A 22,488-nucleotide genomic window follows, 5' to 3' on the forward strand; every position below is an offset into this window, starting at 1 on the left:
GACAAAAGGTGGACAAAGATAGGTAGACTGACAGAAATGCCCTCAAGTAAATGTGAGATAGTATCTCTTTGTCCAGTGAGTATATAAAAGAAACAAAGTTGTCTAAAACCTTACTTTTATCTTATGACTACAGCCTTATGCCTCCAAAATCTTATACCAGAATTTCTACCAAGTAACAAAAAGACCTATTTTAAATTTCAGTTTCAACTCTCTATATTCAATGAAATAACAGATGAGAGAGGTAGTACTAAGCAGCACATGGCCTAAAGTCACATAGGGAGAAAAAGAGTTGTTTTTCAATAAATAAACTGGAAGGAAAAAAAATGGAGGGGGAAATGTATTAAGAGACATACCAAGCAATTACAATGTTGGAGACTTGCTTGGATCCTGACTCAAATGAATTATAACATTCATGAAACCATTGGGAATTTGAACACTGACTATTTTATATTAAGGAAGTGTAAATTTCAGATTTTTTTGATTTAATAATATTGTGGTTATTTATTTTTTTTAAGATTTATTTTTTATTTTAGAGAGAGCACTTGCACAAGCAGGGGAGGTGGGGCAGAGGCAGAGGGAGAGAGAATCTCAAGCAGACTCTCCATTGATCATGGAGCCTACCTCATGCTAGATCTCAAAACCCTGAGATCACAATTTGAGCTGAAATCAAGAGTCGGAGGCTTAACTGAGCTACCCAGGTGACCCGAGTGCTTACTTATTTTTAAAAGAGTTCTTGAGGCAGTAACTGGGTGGCTCAGTTAGTTAAGCCTCTGACTCTTGATTTCAACTCAGATGGTGATCTCAGGGTTGTGAGATTGAGCCCATGGTGGGCTCCGTGCTCAGCCGGAGTCTGCTTGAGATTCTCTCTCTCTCTTCCTCTGTCCCTGCCCCACTCCTCTAAAAAAAAAAAGTTCTTGAGAATGAAGAATATTTGTGGATGACATAATATGTCTGAGATCTCCTTCTATACAATTGAGAAGAGGCGAGAGGGGGAGGGGTCTAAGTGAAACAAAGTTGTTAGCAGTTGATAAAAGTTGATGCTGAGTGTCTGTTATATAGAGTTCATTATACTATTTACTTTTGTTTAAGTTTAAACTTTTCCATAATAAAAAGTTAAAAAAAGAAAGACAAAAGATGTTGGTATATCTACTGTGACTGAGGGCTGACCAGTCTCTCTCTCAGTTCATGAAGAATCTATATATACTGGTTCCTTTTTCAGAAATATTTAATTAATTTGTATAAAGATTTCCAAATACCATCATCATCTCTTCAAAATTGCACCAAGTTCAGTATGTTTTCACTATTAAAACCTAATTCATTGGGCACCTAAGTGACCCAGTATTTGAGTGTATACTTTGGCTCAAGGCATGATCCCGGGGTCTTGGGATCAAGTCTCGCATCAGGCTCACCACAAGGAGCCTGCTTCTCCCTCTACCTATGTCTCTGCCTCTGTGTGTTTCTCATGATTAAATAAATAAAATCTTCAAAAAACAAAAACAAAAACAAAAAAACCCAGGGCAACCTGGGTGGCTCAGCGGTTTAGTGCTGCTTCAGCCCAGGGAGTGATCCTGGGGACCTGGGATTGAGTCCCACGTTGGTCTCCCTGCGTGGAGCCTGCTTCTCCCTCGGCCTGTGTCTCTGTCTCTCATGAATAAATAAATAAAATCTTTTAAAAACATTTTTTAAATAAAATAAAAAAAACTAATCAGGATGCCTGGGTGGCTCAGCGGTTGAGTATCTGACTTTGGCTCAGGGCATGATCCCAGGGTCCTAGGATCAAGTCCCACATCAGGCTTCCTGCATGAAGCCTGCTTCTCCCTCTGCATATGTCTCTGCCTCTCTTTCTGTGTCTCTCATGAATAAATAAATAAAATCTTTTTTTTTTAAACTTTTTTTTTAATTTAATTTTATTTATGATAAGCACACAGTGAGAGAGAGAGAGAGGCAGAGACACAGACAGAGGGAGAAGCAGGCTCCATACACCGGGAGCCCGATGTGGGATTCGATCCCGGGTCTCCAGGATCGCGCCCTGGGCCAAAGGCAGGCGCCAAACCGCTGCGCCACCCAGGGATCCCTAAATAAATAAAATCTTAAAAAAAAAAACCTTAATCATTATTTTGGGTGAGTATTCATATCAAAAAAACAAAAAACAAAAACAAAACAAAACCTCACAACCTTCCAATGTTTGTAGCTACCTGTGGGATTTACCCTTTGCTCTGATCCACATCTAAATGATAGCTCAGCAACCAGGAGCTGTGTTTTCATAGGGCAGCAACAATATATTTTCCCAGGGTCAACACCCTGAGATGCAGCAGAAGGTTTCACATGGCCTGAGAGACTATGAACTCTGTAAATGTAAATATCTGCTCCCAGAAGCTGCTCTGAAGAACAGGGATGGATGGCTACAGGCTAACTATCAAAGTGGAATCATACTCTAGACTAGTAAGAGTCCACGCTCCTACGACAATGTGATGCTTCAGTTTTTGTTTTTTGTTTTTTTAAAGATTTTATTTATTTATTCATGAGAGACACAGAGAGAGAGGCAGGCAGACATAGGCAGAGGGAGAAGCAGGCTCCATGCAGGGAGCCCAATGTGGGACTTGATCCTGAGACTGTGGGATCACGCCCTGAGCCGAAGACAGACACTCAACCGCTGAGCCACCCAGGCGTCCTGATGCTTCAGTTTTGTAGGCAATATGATCTGCTATTTATGGCAAACCCACGCAGTTTTCTTTGAGGGACAACACTATTCTGAGCTTGATAAAAGTACATGGTCTCATCTCTCTGAGAAAGTGTATACAGAGTGACCCGACAAAATAAAAAAAACTGGACTAAAGCAAGTCCAGCTAACACATATAAGGAGAATTCGGACTCTTTTTTTTAAATCCAGCTATATAACACTACTTGATCTCCATCAGGAATAGGTTAGCCATCAGACCAAGGTGAGCTGCAAGTAAATTGATGAGCATGCTTCTCTTTAAAAATCAAACACAGACCTTATGATATAATTAAGTCTTGTCCATCCCACAGTTATTCAAGGAAGCTACACTTATTTCAGTGGCATTGGCAGACCTTAAAAGCTGTTTGGGATCCCTTATTTAAAAATGCCTCTTTGGCTGGCCTCATTATTTCATTATAACACTTCATTTTTGACACCCAATAGTTCTTATTCAGCTCTATCACCACCAAGCTCCCTAATCTCGGTCTTAAATCTATCTTCAAGTGACTGGGAAGAGTGAGAGGGATAACAAAAGAGAGGGAGAGAGAAAGAAGAAAAAAGAACACGGGGCCACCAGGGGCTCCCCTGTGGTGGCATTGGTGGCTCCCCAATGCCATGGATGGTCTGTTCCTAGAGAACTGTGTGCCCAAGAGCTCAGGAAAGCCAGGCTGCTGTGGGGAAAGATAGCAGGGAGAAGAAGCCATTGCTTTACTCCTAGGCTTAGAAACAGCCAGAAGAGATCCAAGAAGTCCTTGAACTTGAAGCACCTGAGAAGTAATCACTTTGGCCAGGATCACTGATTAGAAAGGGTGCCTGTAACATGAAAAGGGCCCCCGGTTAGAGATAGGAGTTAGTGACTCAGAGTGTCTATACTCCAGACGTTGGAATAGGATGCAAATGGTCTGTATGTATGTGACGTTTTTGCCAAGCCAACAGAAGGTGTTGTGGTTGAGTCGTATCCCTCAAAAAGATATGATCAAGTCCTAACCCCTGACTTCTATGAGTTTGGAAAGAGGGTCTTTGCAGACCCTTAATCAAGTTAAGATGAGGCCATAATGGATTGGAATAGGCTTAATTCAAAGATTGGTGTCCTTATAAGAAAACTTTGGACACATCCATAGGGAGAAGGCCATGTGAAGGTGAAGGCAGAGATGAGAGTGATGCATACCAACCAAGGAATGTCTTTGACCACTAGAAGCTGGAAGAGGCAAGGACAGACCCTCCCCAAGAGTCTTCAGAGACACCATGGCCCTGCACACCTAAATCTCAAACTTCTAGCCTCCAGAACTGTGAGAGAATAAATTTCTGTTGTTTTGAGTGACCCCGTTTGTGGTAACTTGCTATGGCAGCCCTAGAAAACTAACACAGAGACAGAGGGAAATGAGCCCAATTCTCCCCAGTTTTAGGGAGAGGCCAGTGTAGGATTTATCAGAATGAAATAGGCATGAAATGGAGGAGAGAAAAAAAGTAGGGGGCAGGTCATTCTTTGGATTCATACAGTCTAAAAGGAGTGTAAATAAACCCAAAGGATGAAAAACTTTTTATACAGAACTTGACATAGCACCATGTGTCTGTATCTTTAAATTTATCTTTATAATATAAATGTTTGTAACAATAAATAATGATGAGCTTTTGCCAGGGTTGGGCCTTCTACCCACTGCCACTGCGTCAGGTTGTCCTGTGGCCACTGAGCACAATGCCGCCTTCCCTCACCACAGTTTGCTATCATCAGCTGGCAAGGGTGTGATGGAGGGCAAGGTTCCTGCCTCACGCCCTTACCTGTACGGACCCCATACTTCAGGGTGTCTCTGCAGTCAACCAAGATCTGCTCCAGGGACTCGGGGTGGTCAGACAGCTCCAAGTTGAAGCCCTCCATGCCTTCCAGCAGCTGGTGCGGGTGATGGAAGTCCAGTACCTTGGTGGAGCGATCAAATGTCTTGCGGACATAGTTGAGGAGTATGTCTACCACTTCCAGGAGGAACTGCACGGTTTGCTCCTCCCCATTCTTAGCTGGAAGCAGATCTGAGGGAGGAAAGTCCCCAAGAAGTTACCGCCTGGCTCATGTCTAGATTTCCTCAGCCCAGAAATCCCTAATATCAGCCACAATATCTTTCAGACCTCATTTGTTCCAGGTTATGTATATACATTGAGAATCTGATGTACCGTCTCCCCAGAAAAATACACATATGCCTATACACAGAAGTTCTGCATATACTTTCTGAAGTTTTACAGACTTTCTGATAGTTAGGCTGCTCCTAAATGGAGCATTTTGAGAAGCTGTGAGCAGCCTGTCACAGCTATTGTCCATGTGCAGGCTGACCGGGCACCTGTCATGAATGTGATGGAGGAGGCCTCTGTCTTGCTCCTTGGGACCATGAGTCTCTCTCTCCATCTGGTTCAGACACTGGCTTTTTGGTTGGCATTATGATATGCTTGATCTTTGAAGGCAGAGAGTGAGAGCTCTGTGGGTAGAGGCTGAGGTCCCCTCTTCAGGGGACCCCTGAAGTGTGGTCCTCCGTAGTGTCCTTAGAAAACAAGAGCTAGAAGATGGGGCTCAGAAAGGTGGGAGAGAGAACTCCCATATCCCTCCCTCATCCTTTGGGCTTGGACTTTGGGATGCCTGGGGGTGATTTTGGGTTCCAGCCCTCTGGTAGGCAGAGTCAGGCTGGGTCAGCCAGGGAGGAAAACTGTAGGGGGTCCCAACTGAAGTTGTCAGCCAGAGCTCAAGAGCAGATTGACTGTGTAGATTCCTTGGATTTACCTCTGAGGTTTAGTGAAGTCTTATTGACTGTTTGGGTCTGGCCTCTATGGCCCGTGGAGAGTTGATGGAAGGGAGTAGTGGGAGGTTTACCTTCAAGCTGTTCAGGAGAGACAGTACCTCGTGAGACCAGAGTTGTGGGGACAGCAATAATAGTGAAAGATCTCCAAAACGAAAATGAGTTTTAGAACAGTGCTTGATCACTAGGCCCAGCCACACAGTTTCCCAGAGTGATTTTGTCATTGTTGATGACCTTGGAGGATAAATGCTATTACGGGACTCACTGGATTGTCTTACGTGTAAAGATTCCCTCAGATTCTGAGAGTCTATGCAGCCATATATGTCCCTGCAAGTGTCTTTAGAATTGACTGTTTTTATTGACTGCTTTCATCTAGCTTCCAAAACGAAGTCCTGGGCAGTAGGGAAGGAGGGGGTATATTATATTTAAATCCTGGACACACAGTTTCATGACAGTTCAGAAAGTAATGATAGTTTTGATAAAAGAAGTAAAGTTTCAGGAAGAAATCAAGACACTCAAATGAGGAACCTACTGGATAGTACTAGCTGCGACAGGGGAGGGTAGGGAGGTGTGGGGAGGATAGGGAGCTGGGGAGGGGGCGTGGGGAGGGGAGGGGGGTGTGGGGACAGGAGTGGGGTGGCAAAGGTAGGCTGGCGGGGACTACCTCGAGCAAAGAGGTTGGAGAAATCAGTCTCTGTGCGCCGGAAACGGCCATCCCTGTCACTGTTTTCACAGGAAAGCAGGTTCTTGGAGGACTGCCTCTCCTTGAAGGCGCTCACAAGCCGGCTCTTCTCTTCCAGGCTGTTGGTCCTTTGCAAGAAGCCTGTAGCACAAGATGCTGGGTCAGAGGGGACGCACTGAATTCCTAGCCTCACAGGGTCAGCTGCCAGGCCAGGTCCACTCTCCCAGCAGGGCTCTTGCTTCTCCTGAGAAGCTGAGTCTCTGCATTTTATATATAAAGGCTTTGGCACTTCTGGCCTTCGGGCGGGGAAGGGGCAGTGCCAAGTGTCATCAGTGGCACAGACCCAGTCGTGCAAGAGAGGGAAACAGTAAGCAAAGCCCATTCTCCTCTCTGAACGTGACACTGAACTCAGAATTAAGTCAATTGGACAGCTTCCACTCCAGTAATCAGCCCCAGGATGGGGTTCTAAGGGGAAGGACACAATCCGAGAGGCTGCTGCTGGCACTGGGTATATGGGCTGTGCAACCAGAGGAGGGAGGGGGTGAGGACTGGCTGAGGGAGGGGGAGGCAGGGAGGACCAGCACTGAGGGCTAGGGAAGATGCTTTCCTCGGGCACCAGGTAATGCTAACGGGGTTGAATGTGTCATTTTTCTGACTCAAACCTGAAGAGCAGCTCTCTCCATACCACCTGCTGTCCTTGATAAAGGTATTGGGGAAAGAGCCAAGGAAGCCTAAAACCTTATGTGTGGCGACACTCACTTCTGTAAATACTTACTGAGCACCTATTGTGGAAAAGCACTTTGCCAAACATCGAGGACAGGGGACAGATAAAGGCAAATGAGACAGATCTCCTACCCTCCAGGAACTTAGAGTTTGGCAGATGAGGTGGTGACCAATGTTGTAATAAAGCTAGAAAGCCATCCCAGAGCTCCACAGAGCTGAACCCCGAGCCCAGGGCGGGATACAAGGCACCTCGCCTCTGCCCCTCAGGGGGAGTAGGAATCTCTCCTACCCGAGGTGAGCAGCGCCAACACCGCCAGTGGCAAACAGAGAAGCAGGTTGAGGCAAAAGGGCTAGAGACACCGCCACCTAGGAGCATACTCCTTAGTATCCACACCCCTCCCCTCCGGGGCTCAGGGCCTGCTGACCCCCTCCTTCCCTCAACCTCTCCTCCAGTTCTGCCTCAATCTTAGCCCAACAAGCCACACACTGAAAAGAAAAAGTCTGAAGCTTCTTAGTGACCCCACAGCTGTCTTTGTAGATACCAGAATCCTTGGGGGGTCATGCACATCACAAGACAGGAGGGGAGGAAGGTCCTGGGAGGTTGGAGGAGAGGCAAGTTGACCTGGGGGAAATTCAGCTTTGCTTCCCCAGGACTGCAATTCAGTGGCAAGGGGTGGAGGAAGGAGGGATGCAGGGGGAAGGCTGCAGTGATTGGAATCCTCCCACACGCAGGCACAGGGTCTATTTTTGGAGGGAAGAATAGCAAGGTAGAGTCACCAGGCCTTTTATTGTTGCCAGCATCTTACAAACTTATCCCTAAAGCCCCAAGGACATCAGGACGGGGGTAAGACACTATACCAGAGCTCCACACTGGATGGAAAGGTAGGGGTTGTATCCCTTCCCTCACCTCTCCCTCTACTTTCTGAATTTCCCATACAAACACCACGATTTGAAACCAGGAGCCAGAAGGATGTAGGAGCACCTGCCTCCTGAATTCCAAGACTGCTCCCCTGCTCCTGGAACAGTGAGCTATAGAATTTGCCAGGCTGAACAGACCAAATCCATGTGGCCTAATGGAGATGAGGTCCTGCCAGCTGAACTCCTACTCTCTCCGTCTCTCACCTCTGGTTGCTCGGACTCACTCCTTTGGGAAAGCCTTAAGTCTCTACCTTGAAAGCCCTCAGGGATGCCTTTCCTCTGGGCAGCGGCAGGACCTATGACCTGGATTTAGGCTTTGGAAACCATCTCCAAATCTGATATGGGCATTCCCAGAGGTGTCCTGATAGGATTGAGGGATGGTAATTAAGACACAACTTTAATTCTGCATCTCATCCCTGGACCGCACTTCCTGGAGCACACTAGGAATCAGTATTTGCGATAAATCCTATATTTATCTCTCGAATAGCATACTTACATCATACTATTGTGTTTAAAAGCATTAATTTGCTAATATAAACACCTAACGCATATTGTTATCAGAATAACAATTTCTTGGAAGATATTTGTTTTCTAAAATATTGGCAGTCTCAAAAAAGGTTAAAATGACTGAGGCCTTTCATGGCTCTGAGAGGCTCTGGGAAGAAATGTATGCTTCCCCAAGGATGACCAGGTGGTGGATGACATTGAAGTCAGTGCTTTGACAACTCCCCTGGCTAGCAAGGGGTCCTGGAAGCAGGGGTCCCCAAGACTGAAGCAGACCGTATTCCCTCTCGCTCTGCATACCACCAGTGAGGACCTAGCTTAAGCAGGAAGTGACCACCGAGCTCAACATTCCCAAGTGGCAAAAAGAAAAGCAGAAGTAAGCCGAAGCTGCACTTGACTTTGGTCAGCTTGTAGCACCCCCTGCTAGCTTTAGGGGCAGAACAGGAGGCAGACCGTGTCATGACTCCTCTGGGCAGTGGGGAGTTCCTGAGGCGGGTTCTTCACTCCTGCCCCTAAACTCAAAGGCCTAGGAGACCCATTGAGTGGGGAGGAGTGTAGAGAACTAGGGAGCACTTGGCCTGAGTGAGTTGCTACCAAATGTGCCTGTGAGCTGTGCATCACAGAAGGGCACACGGGGGGGGGGGGGGGGGTGGGGGGGGGGGGAGGTGGGGGGGTGGAGGCTGAAGCCCATTCCCCCTGGCTCTTGTTCAGCAAGCTGTAGAATGGAATTGCATCAACCTAGAGGAAGGAAGGAGCTTTCTCCCCTGATTTTTATGGGCTGAAAGTACTTTGCCAAATGTCCACCCCCCAACTTCTTTTTATTTCAAGAGAAGCTAGAAATTCAGAATATTTGAAGTCTTTGTTTAAAAGTTGTATGGCAGCTGGCACAAAATTGAACACACACACACACTGCGTGGGCTAAATAAAACTGCTCTCAGGCTGTGTAGCTGGCAGCCAGTTTGGGACCTCTGCACCTCTAAGTGATGGAGGGCCAAGGACACACTGGGAAGTTAGCAGAACTCAGAGCTCCTGCGTCTCCTTCTACTTAAGTCATGCCCCCATGCTTGTAGCTATTCCCACTGGCGGGAATCTAGAACCTTCTCTGCAGCTTTATTTCTTCCCGGCTTCTGGGGAAGGGAGGTAGGAGAGGGGGTGGGAGCTGAATCTTGGCAAGGCACCGAAGATGTTTTGGGGGGTCACCCAGGGCAGTGGATTCGGAGATGGGAAGAGGACAATTAATTCCTCTGCTGCCTTAATGTGAAAGATCAAACCAACCTGGATAGTGTGTCAACAAGGCACCCTCCAGGCTCATGAATGTCAGGGATGAAGGGAGTTGGGGTGTCTGGGAGCAGAGGTGGGGGCGGCGGCTCTGGATTCAGGTTCAAACCAAAGACTGCACTTCGGAAAGCCAGAGTTGGCCCAAAGTATGGAAAATAAATCCGCCTGGTATTCTGTTTCCTTTCAGAATGAAGCCTAATTGTGAGGCCTCCTAACCCGTGGCCTCCAGAGCGTGCATTTTAGCAGAAGGCACTTTCCCCTCAACAGCTTACCAGCCCTTTGCTCCTGTCAAACGGGTGGCGACTTTCCTGAAATTACTGTTGGGGTGTCTGTGTGTGTATAGAAACAGGGAAGAAACTCTCTGAGGATGGTAGCCCCCAAACGTTCAAGAAGTTGACGCATCCTCCGGGATCCCTCTTCGCGGACCCAACGAAGCTCAACTCTCCTGCCCCCTTACCCTTTAGGGACACACCTGGGACGCGTCTGCGGAAGGGAAGGGGCAGTGAGGTCTCTCCTTCCCCTGACTCGGAGAGGGGGCCGCCAGGGGACCCGGCCTGCGGCGCGAGGGATGCGGGGACGAAGGTCGCGGGCCGGGCGCGCGGGGGGGGGGGGGGTCCAGGGCCTCGGGGAAGGCAGCCCTCGGCCCAGGTCTCCCTCACCCTGCACCCTGCGGGCGACCGCGGCGGGGGCCCGGGCGCGCTCCGTTCCGCCCGCCCGGCCGCAGGACAATGCCGGCTGCAGAAGCTGAGCGCGGTGGCCGCCGAAGGGACCCGGCGAGACGGGCCATTAAGCCGGGGCTGGCGGCGGGGGGAGCGGGCTATTCATAGAACAAAGCTCGGCGGCCGCAGCTGCCCCCGCCCGCCGACGCCGCCGCGACCCCGGCCTGGTCCCCGCGTGCTGGGGCGAGGGCCAGAGCCGGGGCCGCCCCCGGCAGGGCTGGGCTTCCCCGGGAGCCTGCGGGGCCCAGGACTGGAGCAACGCTCCGCGCCGTGAATGCCGCCTCCCGGGTCAAGGGGACGGAGCCCCAGAAACGCAGGGAGGGCGCCTCGCGGCCAAGCGGGGAAGGGCCGATGGCTCCCGGCAGCCGCTAATACCCGCGGTCTGCTCCTGCCCCAGCTGCCGCCGGCCTCGGGCCCCGCACGCACAGGAGCGCGGAGCGCAGGCCCAGGGGACGCGCGGGGGCCGGGAGGGCGCGGGGGCCGGGAGGGCGCGCGGGGGCCGGGAGGGCGCGCGGGGGCCTGGGGAAGGCGCGCGGGGGCCTGGGGAAGGCGCGCGGGGACCCGGGGAGGGCGCGCGGGGGCCTGGGGAAGGCGCGCGGGGACCCGGGGAGGGCGCGCGGGGGCCTGGGGAAGGCGCGCGGGGACCCGGGGAGGGCGCGCGGGGACCCGGGGAGGGCGTGCCCCGCGGCCGCCCCGCCGCTATCTCCCGCGCGCAGCCGCTGACGGATGGCTCTTTAATAAGCCCCTCGTTAATCTTCCCCCGCCCCTGCACCCCCTGCCCGGGGACGACCGTATTTTCTGGTCCGATAAGACTAGAGATTTTAGACGGTGAAATGTAGCAAGGAAAGCAGGTCCTCATTGTTCAGCCGGAGCCACTCAGCTGTGTCCCTTCGAACAAATCTCCTTTTTTCCTTAGAAAAAATGACATCCCTTGGGCGTTTTCATTTCAGACCCTCATGTCTCCGGAGAACGGTTCATTCTCCTCTCCAGCTCCCGGATCTATTTTTCTTCCTCACTGGCAAATCGTGCCCGACACCCCCTTTCTGCTCCTGCGGCCCCACGCCTCCGCCCGCCCCCTCATCCTTCCCTCTCTTTCAAGGGCAAGCTCGGCAATCGCCCCGGCCTGCGCCGCCCGCACCTCCCCCAGGCAGGCCACCGAGGGCTCCGGGCAAAGCCTGAACAACGACATCGGAATCCGTTGTGACGCCTCGGGGGCAAATTCTCCCGCTGGGGCGGCCACTTTCAATGTACGCCGGCGGGGGGTAAGGGGGACGGCGACGTGCCAGCCTCCGCCTCAGGCGCAAACCGTGCCTAAGGCCTGCTCTCCAGGAAAACCAGACCCGCTCCCCTTTGGTACCAGACCTTCCCCCACGCAGGTGGAGCGCTCGCTTAGGATCCCCCGGCCCACGCGGGGCGGGAAGAGCGAGGCTGCCGCGAGGGGGCGCTGTGCTTGCGCTCTCGCACCTGGAGCGGGGAGGCTCCGCGGTCTCTGGGTGGTACCCCGACTCCAGCAGAAAAGGTGCCCCCCCACCCCGGCCGGGTCAAGGGGAGGCAGAGGAGGGTTAAGACTTGTAGAAGGACGTCTCGCCAGGCGGCGGGGCTGTAGGGAATGTAGAAAACCAAACCCAAGAGCCGGGATCTCCTTCCGCGCACCCCACTCTCCTGCGCCCCCAAAGCCCTGGAGCGCTGCGCCGCCCTGCTGGGCCCCAGCGGGCCTTTCCACTCACCGCAGATCTTGAGACCCAGTTTTCTCGTGCATCCATGGGCCACGCCGCACCAGGTGTCATACGCTAAAAAGCAAAAGAGGTGCGATCAGTGAGCTGCGGAGCCTGGTGGGACCAGGGGGAGGGAGGGCAAAGGTATTCTGGGGAGGAGGAGGCAGGTGTTTCGCCAGAGCGCCTCAATAAAGACTCCTTCCTGGAGGCACCTGGGTGGCTCAGGGGTTGAGCCTCTGCCTTTGGCTTAGGTCATGATCCCAGGGTCCTGGGATCGAGTCCCGCATCAGGCTCCCCACGAGGAGCCTGCTTCTCCCTCTACGTCTCTGTGTCGCTCGTGAATAAGTAAATAAAATCTTAAAAAAAAAAAAAAACCTCTCCTTCCTGAAAGGAGCAAGAAGCTAGATCCGTTGCCCAATGGGCAGACAGACTCGTGCCCTTCGAGTGCCCGTGACACTCCCTTCCTGCTCCCGCTTTCAGGTGCAGAATGGTGTCACTGGAAGCCGGAGCACCCCCGCGGCCCGCCAGCCTTGCAAGCAGCCGGCGCGGAGCGGCGGAGCCGGGGAGGCGACATCCGAGTGGGGCAGGGCCCACCCCACGTGCAAAAGACCGGGCCAGAGCTCTCGAGTTACCCCGCACCCACCCGCCAGGCCCTGTCGCGCGGTCTCCGCCCTGCAGACTCGAAGGGCGACCACGGCAGCCCGGAAAGGGAACACAGAGGCATCTGGGACCAATACGTCTCATCATTTCTTGGCGGGTCTCCAGCCGAGTGGCAGCTTAAAATAAACTGGCATGAAATGGGGTCGCGGAAGAGTTCAGGAATTAATTGGGTGAAAAATAGTATTTGACTAGATGATCCGGCTCGCATGGCTGCTCTTCAGGCGGACCCAGAGTCGGGGAAACAATGGTACGCCTCGCGTCCTCATCCCGGACCCCTCTTCGCAGCGCCCCTCATTAACCCTTCCCTCGGGGGTCCGGGGTCTGGAGCAGGCGAAGGCAATCAGGCGCCCTTCCTGGGCCCCAGTGGCAGACCCGGGCGCTGCGTTGTGCTTTCCTGGCCGCCACGCCAGGCTGATCTCAAAGTCCTCAGGGCCTCTCCTGCCCTCGGGTCCGGCCTCGGGTCCAGGAGGAGCGCGGGCGGGGCGGGGCGGGGCGGGCCCCGCGAGCAATTCCCTTCGCATCTCCCGAAGCGAGGCGCTCCCAATCCCTCCCATCCCCCGCCGCGCCCCGTCCGAGCTTTCCGCCGCGCGCGAATGTTGGCGGCGATAAGGAGAGTGACACCCGTTAAACCCGAGGCACAACGGAGCCCCAGCGGGGAGACGACACAGACCGACGTCAGGGAGACAGCAGGTCACAGATGGAGTTCCTGCCACCGACAGGAAATCGGTGCGAAAGCAAATCCCTTAGACTAATACCTGGCGGGTAAAGAGCTATTTCCACTCCATAAAGTGCTTTCGCTTTAAACGCCATCCTCGGAGCCACCCTCTGAAACAAGAAGGGTGTTAACCTACGCCTCGTTGTACAAATAGAAACCTTGAGGCTCAGGGAGGTTAAGCGAATCTTCCAAGGCTACGCAGCTGGGGCTTTGGCCTTCAGACCCAAGGCACCGCCTTCCAGAGTTGGGGGTTGCGGGAATAGCCCGACGGAGAGATGGGGAGAAGCGAGGGATCCCCTTTGGGGTAGCCAAGGTCCAGAAGGCCGAGGGGCGAAGGGCAGGGAGCAGGGGTCGCGGGAACAAGGGGAGGAGCAAGGCGGTGCGGACGGAGCAGGGCCGCGTCCCGGGAGACCCGGGCGGGCCAGGGTGCGTCTGCAAGGGCGGGCGAGCGGGTGGAGGGCCCGGCGGGCGCCTGCAGCCTCCATGCCCAGGCCGCAGCTGGGCTGCCGGGGGCGGCCGAGGGCGTCCTCAGCGCGGGTGCCGCGCGCTCTTCCCAGGCAGGGCCCTCGACCGTCGTCCCTCGGCCTCGGGGGCGCGCCAGGCCATGTGCTCGGCCCCGAGGTTGGGCAGATGCGCTCCACTGCGGGCTGCCCACGGCAGGTAAGGTTAACCCCGGTGGGGTGGGGTGGGGTGGGGTGGGGTGGGGGTGGGAAGGGGGCAGGACTCTGGGGTGGGGGAACACAGTGGCCGCCTGGCCCTGTCCGGCAGCAAAAAAAGGGGGCAGAGAATGTGGAGAGGTCTGGGGAGGAAATCCATCAAGGCCAGAGCAACAGACAAAGGCTCCGGGCCTCGGCCTCCCGGCCTGATCGGGCCGCTCGGCCGCCCGTGCCCGGCTCACGTGCCACCGGGGCTGGCGGCTCTCCCGAGCCCCTTTGTTGTGTGGGTTATCGCAGCTCGCCTGGGGGGCAGGGAGCCCGAGCGGGGAAGGCAACCGCGTCGCACCCTCAGGACTTCAGCCAAGGCCTCCGCCCCGGGAGCCGGCGGTAGCCCGAGGGTTTGGACAGGGGGCTTGCCGGATAACATTCCCGTTTCCGTGGATGGGAACAATTGCCATTTTTTTTTTCAAGCTTATGGAAAGTGCCATAAAATCATAGCGAGGAGGCTTCCTAACCACACTGCCATTCCTAAGCCCTTCTTATGTGGAAATCCTGGGGCTGTCACCACTGGAGCTGATAGACTGGGGGAGGGGGCGCTCATTTCAATCCAAATTGGAAAAAAAAGAATAGCAATTCCCTCATCGCCAGTCTTCTACGGAAAGGTAGGAAATAAATCTGAATTAAAGACAGATTCCGGAAACGGGCTGAGGAACACACTGAGCCAGAGATGGGGAAGCATAAAGCCCTCTTCCCCCCTTTTATTTGGTTCCCCTTTTCTTCTCTTCTGCTGACCTGTCAATTGCTGACAGATCTCCTGCCCTGGAGAAAAGAGAAGGGTGCCCTCTCTTCTCGCCCTGGCAAAGCTTCTGGCCCTTCCTGGTTCCCCACTTCTCTCCACTCAGGTTGCTGCCCGCTCCCGTTTCTCTTTTTCTTTTTTCCCCCCTTTTTTCTTTCTTTCTTTTTTTGTGTGTCTGAGATGTAATTGTCTAAAATGTCGAGGCTCAGCCTCAAACCATTTTATGCACCTTTCACGCCCCTGGCTTCTCCCTCACTCGTCAATAGCTCGACGCAAATTTGGAGCAATTAGGGACCTCGAGTTTTCTAAAAGCTGCAATTAACGTCGAAATTTCCGCTGATTATAGACTTGGAGCACAGCGCAGGGGGAGAGGAGGAGGAGGGGGGGGTCGGGTCTCGGCTCACCGAGAGCTGGAGACAGAAAACTCTCCATTCCCGCCGAGACCACAGTCCCCCCACACCGTCCTCTGCCCTGACCCCCGTCGTCCCACAAAGCAGAGAAACCACACACAGCAAAACAACACTCGCCGCCCGTCCCTCCCCCGAAGCGAAGCCCCCAGCGGTCGCGGCTGCTGGAACCTTGCGCGGTTCCCATCTCCTGCGCCCCAGAATCGCCCGGCGTTCCCGGCAGCCAAACGACCTCTGGCCGCGACCCAGGTCAGGGCCCCACTGCTTTCCAGCCTCCATCGTCTGCGCGCTCCCCCTTCCCTTGCCGCCGGCGCAGCCTCCTCACGTCCCAGCGCCCCCATCTTCCCCGCAGTCCATCTGCTAGGAAACTGGGGCAGAACCTACTTGTGGGGCGCAGGTTGGCAGTATTGGGGTCCGCTCCCGCATTCGAGGAGGTTGCGGACGAAGAAGGGGTCGAAGACGCCATCAGCTCGGTCGTCCCGGGGCCTCTGCTGTCCGGGGTCCTCGGCCAGTCGGGCGCAGGGACGCGCTGCAAAGAGAAGCGAGAGCAGTGCGGGGAGGGCTTCCGGGGTCCGGGCGGCCGGGGGGCGCGGACGCTCCCCTAGAAGTCTGGGCTCGGGACAGGGAGGCGGGAGGAAGGGCACCTAACGGGCCGAGTCGGGGTGCGCCGAGGGGAGGAGGGGACGTGCGCGCAAGCTCTGGGACTCCGGCGCGGGCAACGTCGCCCCGGGCTGCTCTCCAGTGTGGCGGCGGAGCGGGGTGACCTGGAGCGCAGCGCAGAGACGAGGGGAGCCCAAGGCCAGTCCGGGCCGCGGGGGCGCGGGGGGACAGGGCCAGGAGGGCCGGCGAGGCTCGGCGCGCGATTTCCCGGCCGAGCCACGACAAGCCCCATTGGGCTCCGGCAGCGGGAGGGCGGGCAGGCGGGGGGAGCGCGCACGGGGCGGGCACGTCTGGTTCGGTGTCTGGTTCCGGTTGTTGTGTCTGGCTAATTCCCTGGAAAGAAGGAGGCTAACTGCTCCGAGGACGGGGGACTTTGGCGAGACAAGGGGAGAGGAAAAGAGGGTCTGTATCTTTGCGTGCTCTCTCGGACTTGGTCGGGGAAGAAGTACAGTCACCTTGCACTCCAGACAGCCGGAAAGCAGCGGGTCGGAGCCACGTCTCCCCCTTGTCCCACCCCGCTTTGCGCCATCTGGAAGCCCAAGGACGAGGCTCGGTCCGGCTTTCCGTGCGCCCTCTCCACCCAACTGTCTGAGGTCCCCGGATTTTTCGCTGTACGAAGCCGAAGAGGTGGAGCGAGGCGAGCAAGGGGAACGTGCCCGGGGAGACGACCTCGCCCTCTGCGCGCGGGAGGCGGCCGACTGGGACCCGTGCGCGACCGCCCCGTACTGCGCTCGGCGCTGGCGCGGTGCTGCCCGAGGCCCCGGGACGGAGCCCGGGCCAGGCTGGGGAGACCCGAGACCCCGCAGAGTAACAGCCGCTCGCCCCCGCCTGCACGCGCACCCCGGCGTCCCCCGCCGGCCCCGGGCGCGCACTCTAACGGCCACGCAGGTTGCAACCGGGGACCGCAGCTTCGGGGGGAAGTAACAGGTTACCGCTCGCAGCGCGCCTCTGGCTGCTGCCGCCCAGGAGCCCTTTGGGGAGATGGGCGCTCAGAGCCGGGAAGCGATGAGGAAAATCCTCTCTCCTCTTGGGCGCGGGCGTCAGCCCCGGAGCATCCGCGGGCGTGAATGTCGCTGGTGGGGACGGGATGAGCGCGAGGGCGGGGGGCGCCGCGCCGCGGGACGCGTTCTGCCGGGGAGGGTCGGTGGCGGTCGCGGGGCGTGGGGGGTTGGCCTAGAGACCGGGAGAAGAGGCCGCGCTGGACCGCTGAAGCCGGCGCCGGGGAGTCGGGGCGGCCGCGCTTACCCACCTGGGCTGGGCGACCGCCGCCGGGCGCTCCCGCCGCTCCTCCGCGCAGCGCGCCGCGATCCGCTCCCCGGGCCCGCCGCCGGCGTGCTGCCCCGGCGTCGCCTCCAGCTGCCGCCCCGCTCCCGCCAGCACCGTCCCGCACGCGAGCGCCGGGAGCAGAAGAGCTGTCGGGAGAGGCAGCTGGTAGGCTTCGGGGGAGGCGGGGGCGGAGTGGGGAGGCGGGGACGGCTCGGCGGGGGGATCACGCGGCCGCCGCTCGCGGGGGCAGCTCGTCGGCGGGGCGCGGGGCCCCTTTGCAGGTGCCTGCTGGCCTCGGGGGCTCGGAAGGCCGATTATAGATCCCGATCACGGTTTGGGGCCCGGAAAGAACAGGCCCTGTGAGTAATCCAGAACGTACCCGGCTGGCTCTGTTTTCTCAAAGAGGGTGTCTGTCGGGTGAGACCAGGGGAAAGAGTTGTGCTTCCTATTCCTCCCTCTCCACCTTCCCCTGCCCCTCCCGTATCTTCGAGAAGACTAGAGCAGCGGCTTTGGCTCGATTTCTTTCCTCGAGGTTCCCCTAGATCTGCGACCCCACGACTCTTTGATGAGTGAAAGCGAGCTCTGGCGTTGGGTCCTCGCTGGCTCTCTCTACTGAGCCGGGACGGCCGTCAGAGCAAAGGGAGCAGAGATGGGGGGGGGGGGCACACTCAGACCCCGCAGGAGACCTCCTCTCCCTTCATTTCAGTTTCTTCCTCCAGCTGGGAGCCTCCCCCAAAGTACTTTCCCCGGGTCCCGCTACCCGGTGCCACCCGCAGAGCAGAGGTCCCGGCTCCCGCCCTCTGTGCACTCACTCCCTGCCGGCCTGCCAGCTCTGGCCTCCGTGGTAATGGGGGAAGAAGCCCTCCTGATGGATCACAGCTGAAGGTTAATGACACGCACGAGCGCTGCTCCACACAAACCGGGAAACCCGAGCGCAGAGGTGGCCCCAGAGGGCGGGGGTGGGGGCGGGGGTACGGGTGGGGGGGATGGGCCGCGGACCGTCCCTCCCTGCCCTGCCCACTCTCCCCCACCCCCTACAATTTTGCGCTTTTAAAGGATTCTCCCTTTGCATTATTTAAGCATATTTAATGAATTGCCACTTTCGGAAAAGCCCCTCACAATAGGAAGGCGTCCACGGAGATTTCCACCAGGGGGCGCCAGGCGCCCAGAGACCGCGAGGCCCTGCGCGAGCCGGGTCCCTGCTCCCCGCGGGATCGAACACCTGGAAGGGCTCTCCGAGCTGTTACTCTCCTGCCTGTTCAAGCCTTCCCTCAGCCACCCCCGTCGCTCCTGTATCTTCTTCGCTTTCCTCTACCCCAGTTTCTTTTTCTTTAGGGCAAAAAAAGTTGATCTGTGTGTGTGTGTGTGTGTGTGTGTCTGGGTGACACCGTGTGACCAGTGATTCCTGTATTCATTTCACAGGGATTTTCCCCCCTGTTGCGGTGCAGCAGGCAGGGGTTATTTATGGACACGTCTGCGGCCTTGCTGGTCCAACGAAGCCCGTACCTTCTCTCTGAGTGTCTTATCTCCTTTCACCACGACCCTGTGGGGATGCAGAAAATCTTACCAATCACCGAAAATTCCATAATAACATCGAACATTCCACCCTGAGAAGATGTGGCCCCATCAGTAAGAGGGATCGCACTCTGAGGTTTGAAATAACCGCGTTGCCCTTGATACCAAAGAAAATACTGTCGTCCTCTCTCCACCTTACGATAAAAGCTCGGGCACTTTGTTAAGGACACAAAAGCACCCTGAACGGCAGCTCTGGGCGCCAGAGCTCCAGGCTGGGCAAGGTGGGCGTGCCCACTCCGCGAAGGAAACATCCCTTCAAAAACCTGGCTTCGCAACGCTTGAAATGTGCAGTTTACTCTGGAATGAGGCTCGGAATTCCACCCACACCCCCCCTCGAGCTTCCCTTAAAGAGATGGTTGCACCAATCAGAGAGCCCAGTGCGGATGCTAAATCATGGAAGACGGGAGGAGCAAGGAGACTGGCGGGAGGAGGCAGCAAATCCCCGATGCCCCTCAGGGTCGTCGTCCCCGAAAGATGCCCGCTCGCCCTGAACCCTCGACCCTCTCCCGAGCCCTGAGATTCTTCGGAAAGGAAGACTCGTTTTACTTTCACCTGTGGCTCAAGACTGATAAATTTCCAGCCACTCCCTCTTCTGACCCCAGTGTCCCAAAACGTTCACCTCTGACATTTTTGGCCAAGAAAATGATCCCGTTGGAAAAAGATATCTCCAAAAAGCAGGTATCACAAATTAAAGTTGAGTCCGTCCAACTGCAAGGACATTTCCGCCCCCCCCCCCCAACCCTTTCTCCTTTATGGAAGGGGAGGGAATGAAGTCTTGTCCTTAATTTAAAAATGTTTAAATATTAGTAATTAGGTGATTAAATGAATATTTATTAACCACTTACTATGTGACAGGCGCTGTTCTCAGGGAGTTTTACACTGTCCCAGCCTCTTATATTATCCCTGCACTCGCGGAGTTGACATTCCAGACAGGCAGGGACTTGGGGACTTATGGTTTTGGTTTAATTTCCACTTATCTCCCATTCTAAGCCAGACTCTTGGGCTCAGCGAGATGTTAAGGAGCTAAGGGCCTGGAATTACAGCCAGTTCCCACGCACGAAGTTGGGAGACGCGGCACAGCTCCTTCAGGACCAAGGACAGCGCCCGACCTTCGGTCCCTTAGGCCTCCCTGTAGCGCGCTTCAGTCCCCAGTTCCCGGCCACCCCGCCCGCCCCACGCACCCTGCCCGCCTCCCTCCCTGCTGTGACTGCTGTGTTTTTCCCCCGTGAGAGTGGGGTTGGGGGAATAGAGTATTTCGTTCTCTCCCTCTCAGTAAGGATTTGTCGTGAGGGTGGTTGTGGTTGTCTTTTGGCTCTTTAGAACATTTGGAATCCATATTTTTGTGTGTTTTTCGCTATTCTTTTTATCTTTTATTACTCCCGGGGTGGTGGTGTGGGAGCTGCTTTGGACAATGGGGGCGGAAAATGGATATCCTCTACGGGGACTCGAACCGGTGGTCAGGGGTGGTCCGGAAGGGAGTGGCGTCCGCCCAGCTGTTTCGTTTGCATTTGATGTAAGGTTTAGGGCTTTGAAGAAATGGGAACCCGGCGCCCAGAGGCGGAAGGAGTGGGCGAGCGCGAGCCCTCCGGGCTCCCCCGGGTGTTAGGGGTTTCCGAGCCTGCAGCCCCCGCTACTCGATCCTGTCCACCCAGGACAACCTTCCTTTAGGTCAGCGACGGCTGGGACTTGGGAACACGACCCTCCGCCCACAATGCCCTTTCCCAGGGATGTTTAAAGATATTCCAATCGGATTTCGAGCCGAGCCTTTCAGCAAAAGAAAAAAGGGAACGGGTGGGAGGAGACTAAGGCGTGGAAGGGGCCCCAAAACAGGCTGCGGGGGAGATTTTTTATGCGTAAAATATGGTCCACGTCAAGGTGAGTAAATAAGAAATGTCAATCTTTTTTTCTCTCTCTCTCTTCTTTTGACGCATTTAGCATTTTTAGCTTCCAGGAAAGGTAATTTGGAGCCACTGTGTTGGTTCATGTCAGCTGGCTCTTTAAGGTCTATTTTAAGTATCTAATTTATGACCAAAAAAGAGGGGGGGGAATGGCAGGGCTCACCGTTTAAACGTCTGTCTCCTGAGACAGGGCTGTGGGAAGCGTTGTTAACCTTACGCTCGGCTTTTCTTAAGTAGAAGCTCAAGCCTATTCGGTGTGTTTGTGTACTTTAAAGATAGTTCCTAAATCATTCTGGACTTTCTTTGGGGACCATCGCTTAGAGGACCCCTACCTCAGCAGACCCCACCTCTCACTCCTGAGAGGCAGGAAAGGGTTAAAAGGGTGGCGAGGAAGGCAGAATTTCAGCCAGAACCCTGGAAGGGACTCCGGAAATTAGAATCTCTCCTCCTAACGAAGAGAGCTGAGTTCCTCAGATAATCATCAAATGGTCCCTTCCTGCTTGGTATTCGAAAGATGAAAATATTCTAATATTAAAGAAATTAATCAAGGAGGACAGAGTGATTTGTATCTGGGCAAATCTTGTGTTAATCTTAAACTCCATTCCGGCTATTCCAAACCCGGGGACAGAGGGACCAGCAGGTGGCGATAGATTACAATATCTGAGAGGAAACAACAACCCTCTCCACAGGAGAGCAGTTCTTCAAGGAAAACTGCAGGCCCTTCCCCGTTCACAGTCATACCCTGCCATATTTCACAAAGCAGGGCTGCTTAAAATGCTGAGAGATGCTGCTGGAAGTGGCCTGAGACACCCAGGGTCTCTGTCCCTTTGGTGAAAGAGGAGGGGATGTGAATAGCCATTGCTTTCCCACAGAGCTTTACCCCCAAGGTAGCCTTAGGAAAGGAACTCTGATATTAGGCAAGGTATTTCCCTGCAAAAGTGGAGACCAAGGAAATAACAGATCTGAATAGAAATTCTGACGGAGAGCTTTTAAGCTATATCTATGTTTTCTGGTCTTCTCTTAACAAAAACTAAGGCAAAATCAGCCTTTTCCCAAAAGAGTGGGATGCAAGAAAGTTGGTTTCCCCACATGAGATGCTTTGGTGAACTGTTATGGAATGGGAGAGTGGCAAGAATAATATTTTAACCATTTCTTTCAGTGTAAAAGCCTTTAACTGTTTAAAATAACAGGTAGTTAGCCTTTGTTTTTAGATGTAGGTGACTATTGCTTATGAGAAGGTTCTAGAAGGTTCTGACTCCGTGATGAATCTGAGGACTTAAACTTCTGTTTAAGATTGAGTTCCTTCCCAGTTACTCAGGGAAGAAAACTGGAAATTTAATGGAATTCATCTGACCTGCTGTAGCTCAATCCCTTTTATGTCAAAAACTTACATGTAAGAAACACAGCCAATGTACTTACAGAATGTGAGCCAAGGTTCTCGCCTGTAACATCTGCAAATCAGTACCATGCGTTTCTCCAAGAAGTTAGTCACCTGGAGCTCATTCTTTCTATCTTACTCTCAGTTCCAAGCCTGAGGTCCTGTTTTCTTTGCCTTTGGGTAAGTCAAGGACCCTTTAGATATGCACAACCTGAAATCTCAAACAATCCCTAAATATGTAAGTTAAATGATAATATCTTCTCACTGGGGCTATTATCTCAACTTCAAAGTCAGGGAAAGCCACAGAGAAGCACTGAAGCAGCTGAATAGACAATATAGTCCTAAAATCTTCAGGTGGCCATCTGAAAGGTGCCTAGCAACTGAAGAAGAAGTGTGTGGAGTCATTTTTTTTTTTTCTTGTTATATCTGGATTCAGATGAAT

The 22,488-nt window shown here is 54.4% G+C and overlaps 1 protein-coding gene and 2 long non-coding RNA genes across 4 annotated transcripts in view; 1 reads left to right on the forward strand and 2 right to left on the reverse strand.

Annotated features, from left to right (window-relative positions):
* Positions 1-17,331, reverse strand: part of GAD1 (glutamate decarboxylase 1) — a 42,367-nt gene extending 25,036 nt beyond the window's left edge. The window contains exons 1-5 of the mRNA XM_077883469.1: positions 17,179-17,331; positions 15,654-15,798; positions 12,048-12,110; positions 6,161-6,319; positions 4,499-4,741 (exon numbers count right to left, since the gene is read on the reverse strand). Coding sequence (XP_077739595.1) covers positions 4,499-4,741; positions 6,161-6,319; positions 12,048-12,110; positions 15,654-15,735 — 547 coding nt within the window. The 5' untranslated portion in view covers positions 15,736-15,798; positions 17,179-17,331. The remainder of the gene's footprint in view (positions 1-4,498; positions 4,742-6,160; positions 6,320-12,047; positions 12,111-15,653; positions 15,799-17,178) is intronic.
* On the forward strand, positions 13,311-19,611 carry LOC144304878 (uncharacterized). Its single transcript, XR_013371868.1, has 2 exons — positions 13,311-13,421; positions 18,618-19,611. It is a non-coding gene; the product is annotated as an uncharacterized LOC144304878 (long non-coding RNA).
* Positions 18,261-19,061, reverse strand: LOC144304877 (uncharacterized). Of its 2 annotated transcripts, none has more exons than XR_013371867.1 (2): positions 18,876-19,061; positions 18,261-18,738 (listed from the first exon to the last, which is right to left on the reverse strand). It is a non-coding gene; the product is annotated as an uncharacterized LOC144304877 (long non-coding RNA). The 2 variants fall into 2 exon arrangements; XR_013371866.1 differs by having other exon boundaries at positions 18,841-19,061.
* Positions 19,612-22,488: the final 2,877 nt, after the last annotated feature.

This window comes from Canis aureus, chromosome 34 (genome assembly GCF_053574225.1).
Source record: "Canis aureus isolate CA01 chromosome 34, VMU_Caureus_v.1.0, whole genome shotgun sequence".
In the NCBI taxonomy this organism is placed as follows: domain Eukaryota; kingdom Metazoa; phylum Chordata; class Mammalia; order Carnivora; family Canidae; genus Canis; species Canis aureus.